The sequence below is a fragment of the Podarcis filfolensis genome, assembly GCF_964270895.1.
Source record: "Podarcis filfolensis genome assembly, chromosome: 6".
Lineage (NCBI taxonomy): Eukaryota > Metazoa > Chordata > Lepidosauria > Squamata > Lacertidae > Podarcis > Podarcis filfolensis.
In genome coordinates, this window is record NC_139609.1 from 60420702 (window position 1) to 60426527 (window position 5826).

The following is a 5826-nucleotide window of genomic DNA, read 5'->3' on the forward strand; positions in this document are numbered from 1 at the left end:
TGCTTGCTTCTTGGCCGAGTCCTGCTCTCCACCTTCTCCCACCTGGCCTGGGAGGCCAGGGCCCTGACTCACTCCAGCAACAAAAGCTGAGGCTGCTGAACAGTTTCTTGAGTTGGGGTTTGTTTAGGAGTTTTTTTGTTGCTGCAGTTGATACTAAAAAAATTTGTATCTTTAGATCATATGCTTTATATGGAAGTTGTTCAGTTTGGTTGTGCACTCATTCACGTGTTTCATTTCTTGTTTATAGCTATAATAATTTATTATTTATACCCCACCCATCTGGCTGGGCTTCCTCAGCCACTCTGGGCGGCTACCTTTGTTATGTTTGTAATTCTGTAAATCTTTTTATGTTGTAAGCTGCCTTAAGCATAGTTTTAACTGTGGGAAGGCGGCATACAAATAAAATGATGAAGACGATGCTAGCCTGTTTCTATCTCTATGTTTCAAAACTGTTTATGTTTATAATGGTAAAGTCCAGAGATGCCTCCCCAGATCTGGTGAGATCCAGGTGTTCTGGGCTGCAACTTCCACTACCCCAACCATTGAGCTGTGTAGTCTAAATTATCTGGAGGACAGAGTTTGGGGAAGGTTGCTCTGTAAGCCCCATTTGTGCTTAGAGTACTCTCCCCCCCCCCCCGCTTTTACAGAATGGCCCCAGGTAGTTGTAGTAGGCGGCCATGGAGAAATTATGACTCAAATGGATACAACTGGATGCTTGTAGTTTGTCTTGGAGTCATCTAGAAGTGTTACTAATCTGCCCTATTACAGATTTCCTTGAGGGATATACTGTAAATGGCTGGCGCTAACCCTCAGTTCTGGAGAATTTAAAATAAATGTTTATGAAATACTGTAGTGGTTCACAGCTAGCCACTCTTTTGGGAAAGGGAGGGAAAGAACTGCAAAACATCACTTGGATGCTGTAGCCTTTTTTCTTTCTTTCTGTACTCTCCTTGACGTTCTGTGGGCCTTCACAACATGGAGAGGTGTGGAAGGGCTTTTTTTTAATAGTTGAAATATGTGCCCTCCTTTTCAAAGGCCTCAGGTGATTCTCTCATGTTTTTGTCCCCTCTGCAGTTCTATCCCAGAAGCTCTCGGTAACAGAGTACCCTTTGTACCTCCGGCTACTAGCAGGTCCTGACACAGACATTCTCAGTTTTGTGTTGAAGGAAAACGAAACAGGGGAAGTTGAGGTAAGTCTGGAAGCTGCTTGCCTTTCGAACCTGCACAAACACGTTCTGCTCTCAGAAAGCAGGCAGTCACATCGCACAAGCAGCCATTTGCAGTGGGTGGAAAAAGCACACTTCCTGCTCTTGTGGTTCCCTTCTTTGTTACTGACGATACGGATTATTCGGTGCCAGCATTTGAAGATGGAAGGAATAGAGGCAAATAAAAGGCTCCTTGAGCCAGGAGTCTTTTAAGGCTACATTTGATTCCCCTTTCTTTATTGTTTACACTTGGCTTTCTTTAAAGTTTGACTGTACCTGAAACAAGTCAGCCTCTTTGCAGAGTTCTGAGCCTTAAAATGTTTGTTTTCTAAAGTTTAAGAAGAGGGAGCATATGGTAAATCTTCAAAAGGTAGATGAGCTTGGTACAATATTGCAGATTAGTCATTTGCATCCATGGATTACCTAAATACATGCTTTCTCCACTCTCACTCTACCCTCACATCATCTGGATGCACAGAGACAGCAATATAGCAAACAGATAATTCCACTGTGTTTTTAAACTAGAGGACTGAGCTATAGTATGAAATTACACTATCTCCTTTTTCTGTTGAGCACGAGAAACAACTTCAAAATTAAGAACAGGCGTGCCTTCCAGAACTCTGCCATAAGCTGCTTTTCAAAATACAATTTGCTGGCAAAATGGAAGTTCTTAGAGGAGCGAGGATTCCCCGTAAAGTACACTTGCTTAGAAACCTGATCTTTACCTTCTCTCTTTATTCTTCCTCTTATGGCAAGAATGCGGAAGCTGTGGCTATTGTTGGGAGTCCAAACTCCCATCAATTCTGGCCAGCCAGACAATGATCAGGCAATGTTTATCTCAAGGCCCACCGGTTCCCCATTTCTACCTGAGGGCATCATGTTCTGTAGACCCAGCTCTTACAGAGCACATTGGTAATACAAAATGTTGAAATTCACGCACAGAATGGGTTTTTTCTTAGGGTCATAATATCTCAAGAATCTCATGTATTTTCACATTTCACTCAATCTCTGGATGGTGACTGTGATTTAAAGGGGCGCATATATACATTGCTTCTTTTTTACTTTATTTTGCCGTGTCTCTAGTTCAAAACATGCCATCACTGAAGCCCCAAACCACTTTTAATACTCCAAAGCTGAAAAGTGGATTGGGTGGTGTCTTTGAAAGGAAAACTACCATCGCTTAGGATTTTTGCCTTGAACTGCTGTGCTTACAGAATTATTCCCCAACCCATTCTTTGAACTTGGGTTTTATTTTTTTGAAAAAATCTTTGGAGAATTCACCCTTTGAACTGCGCGAAATTGCAAAGTTTGGGCACCTGGATTTTTTATTTTATACCACCACCTGGCTTAGCAGGTCAGGATATGAACAAGCGCTGTTCACCTCCACACAGCCCCATCGATCCTCCCTGCAAGCGAGCAGCAAAACAAGCCAGGATTCAGCTCTTAAGCATCATTTCAGGGCTCACATGTAAGGGGAAGCTATGATTAATGTCTTATAAGGAAGCCAGGATATTAAACTACACGAAGGGAGAAGCAAGAGTCCTGAGCACCCACAAGCAGTTAGCGCATAGTGTGGCTTATTAAGTGAGGAATTGATTGCATGAACTGGAACCTTTTTGAACTGCAGCTATTGAATTAAAGGGCGATCGATAAAACCTAGCAAACTCTATTCTAGAAAGCCACCCCTTAAGCATATTGGAACTCTTTTTTTGTGGTGGAAAGCCAAGTTGGGAAAATTATATAGGGACTGTAATTTTTCCTGTGGGAGGCTTCTACTTTCTGGGCCTGAAGGTTTCAGTGTAGCAAATGAGGAAAAATGAAAGACTGAGGAGGATGAGTTATTTTGTGGGTTTTTCCTGCAGAAAATCATGTCAGTTAGTCAGGTCACATCTAGCATCTACCCACAGACTTGGAATAATGTGTATTTTCTGTCTGCCAATCTAAAGTTTGTTTGTGTGTGTGTGCTTTTTCTCCACAGTGGGATGACTTCTCTATTCCAGAGCTACAGAATTTCCTGGTGATACTAGAAAGGGAAGAAAAAGAGAAAATCCAGCAAGTGCAGAAAAAGTATGACAGGTTTAAACAAAGACTGCATGAGGCCTTGAAAGAAGCAAATGGGAAGCCTGGATAACCTGAACTTGGAAGTGTGGCTAGGGATAAACTAAATTTCAAAAAATTATATATTATTTAAAAAATGGAAAGAAACCCCACCCAACCAAAACCTTTTTTTCCTCAGGATACTTTTTCAATTGGTTGTAGTCCATGGTGTGTGCTCAGAACTGGCAACTATAGAACAGGAAATTAAATGTTCCAATCCACTGACCCTCCAGAAACCAAAAATGAACACTGCTTCTTCCCATCTCCCCTGCTTGTACAGAACAGAATAGACAGGAAACTTTGCAGTGAATGCTGAATATCCAAGGAATTGGGTTGCTTAAGGTATAACCACCCCCTCCCCTTCTCAATGTATTTCAGTGTGAGTTTGACCCTACAAACTAGTTTTGAAATCTTTCCTCTTTGAGGCTAGCTTAAGGATGAGCTAGTAGGTCACACAAGCAGTGGAAGATGCCTTGTCTTCAATTGTACTACTTTCTTTTCTTCTCCTGCCATCCCAGTACCTTTCCACGTGGATTTATGTATGTGTGGCAGAAGTGAGTTGAACGTGTTCTCTGTAGTAATTTAATCACATGGGAGGGTTATTGCTCTGGTACATGTGGACACTGTAGAGGATGCCAAACAGACTTGCACAGAATGAACAGAATGAATGAACGAGATGTCAAGAAATCTGTAGAAGTAGAGCAGGTTTTGATGAGCTTTAGAGTGCTTTGGCCTTTGAGCAAAAGAGTTTATATTTTCACACAGGAAAATAAGGTCAGTTTTATTATTGTTTTGGCAACACTTCAGGGTTGTTTTCTTGTTTATGCTTCCAGCCTAATATTTTCAACTTAGAGCCCTTCCTTCCAGTATACAGTTTCCTCTTACCCAGTAGGAACTGGGACCAGGGTGCAGGTCTGCTAATGAGCCAATTTGGGGCTCATCTCCCAGCACTCAAAAAATTGGAATTGATTTTCTATGTCATTTGCATTGCAAAACTGTTTCGTAACACCAGAAGGCCCACATCGATGTTTTCAGAACCTGGCTACCCTCTATGACGTTGTTCGGAGCAAAGCTGTCTTTGGGAAGGCAAAGGAAGGAAGATTTGTTTCTTTCTCAGGGCTGAGTGCAGGGGTTCTACACCGCAGCTGAAAGGGCACAGAGCTCTCAGGTACCTCCAAAGTTATCTTCAGGAAGTCCACCACCACAGCTCCCCCATAGACAGTTACCCAGTCTCTAATACCGCTGTACAAGATGTATTAGCACAGCACAAGGAAAGCAAGACGCAGATCCAGATAAGCACATGCAACTATTGAACCCAGGTGAGAAAGCACTCAAAACTCTTCCTAAGCGCTGTTGAAACTGTTGGCCTGGCACACTGAGGAGGGACCCCAGGATGTCAGCCTCCTGCGCCATCACCAAGAGACAAGAACAGGAAACAGTCTTTGTAAGTCACTGACTACTTCTCCCTAGGAATGTTGAGTATATATAAATATATATAATGTCATGTTTTATTTTTATTTTTTTAAAGAACTGCTTTTCAATAATGACACTCTTCCTTTCCCTGCTCCCCTCACCCCCATCCCATAACAGCATGTCTTGAACATTTTTAATAGAAGGCATGGCTTCTTATGCAATTTATGTGAATGCTGCTGACTAAGCCACCTGCAAAAACAGGCGGGCATTATTTTTGTTTTGTTTCTTTAAAAGATTATATATAGCTAAGGGGCATTAAGAGGAGAAGGGGGGGGCCACCACGGAGCTTGGATTTTGAGAGAAAGCTTAGCCACTTCAGCAGTGGCAGAGCAGACGCCTTAGAGAGAGGAGTTAGAGGAGGCCCTACCTTAAGAAGCGCAGACTACTGCTGGCAGTGCCTTTGTTAGTATACTGTGTTGCCTGCATCATCTGTACGTGTGTAACTTTTTTTTCTTTCAAAATGGGTCAATTGTAAAACATGTACAGTCTGTAAAGAATGGAATTAGTGAAAAGCTTACGTGGTAAAGTAAATAACATTTTTGCCATGCTGGTAATTTATTTTTACTACTGTTTCAACCCTATGACATTTTGTTGAAAATGTCACCTTCCTTCCAGCTTTTTTTTTTTTTTAAAGCTCCTAAAGAAATCTGTCCATGCGATACAAAATTGTGTTAAGAGAAGCTATCGAAAATAAAACAGCCTCTGATGAAGCTAGGAGTTGAGTCGGTTTGTGTTCTTCATGCCCTCCTGTGGTATGCGGCGGTATTGCAGTGTGTAAACAAAGAAGGCTACTACAGTGGTACCTCCGTTTAAGCAGGTAAAAGCGTTTGGGAAGGGTTGCCGAGGGAGAGAACAAAATCCACAATCATGGGAGGGGTAGAAACTGTACCTCACTATTCTTTTGAGTCCTGTAAAAAAGAAAAAGAAAACCAACCCCACAATCTTCAGCGGATACCCAATAGTTTACATTTGGACCTATTTGTACTAGAACAGTGCTCAGCAAACATGCTGAGGTGTTCCACAACAAGCTATGGAGATAGTCCAGCAAAGG

At 42.1% G+C, this 5826-nt stretch overlaps 1 protein-coding gene across 3 annotated transcripts in view; it reads left to right on the forward strand.

Annotated features, from left to right (window-relative positions):
• RASSF5 (Ras association domain family member 5) overlaps positions 1 to 5485 on the forward strand; it is a 104769-nt gene extending 99284 nt beyond the window's left edge. For all 3 annotated transcript variants that reach the window (XM_083617142.1, XM_083617143.1, XM_083617144.1), the window contains 2 exons: positions 1075 to 1190; positions 3184 to 5485. In XM_083617142.1, the coding sequence (XP_083473268.1) occupies positions 1075 to 1190; positions 3184 to 3336 (269 nt within the window). In that variant the 3' untranslated portion in view covers positions 3337 to 5485. The remainder of the gene's footprint in view (positions 1 to 1074; positions 1191 to 3183) is intronic.
• Positions 5486 to 5826: the final 341 nt, after the last annotated feature.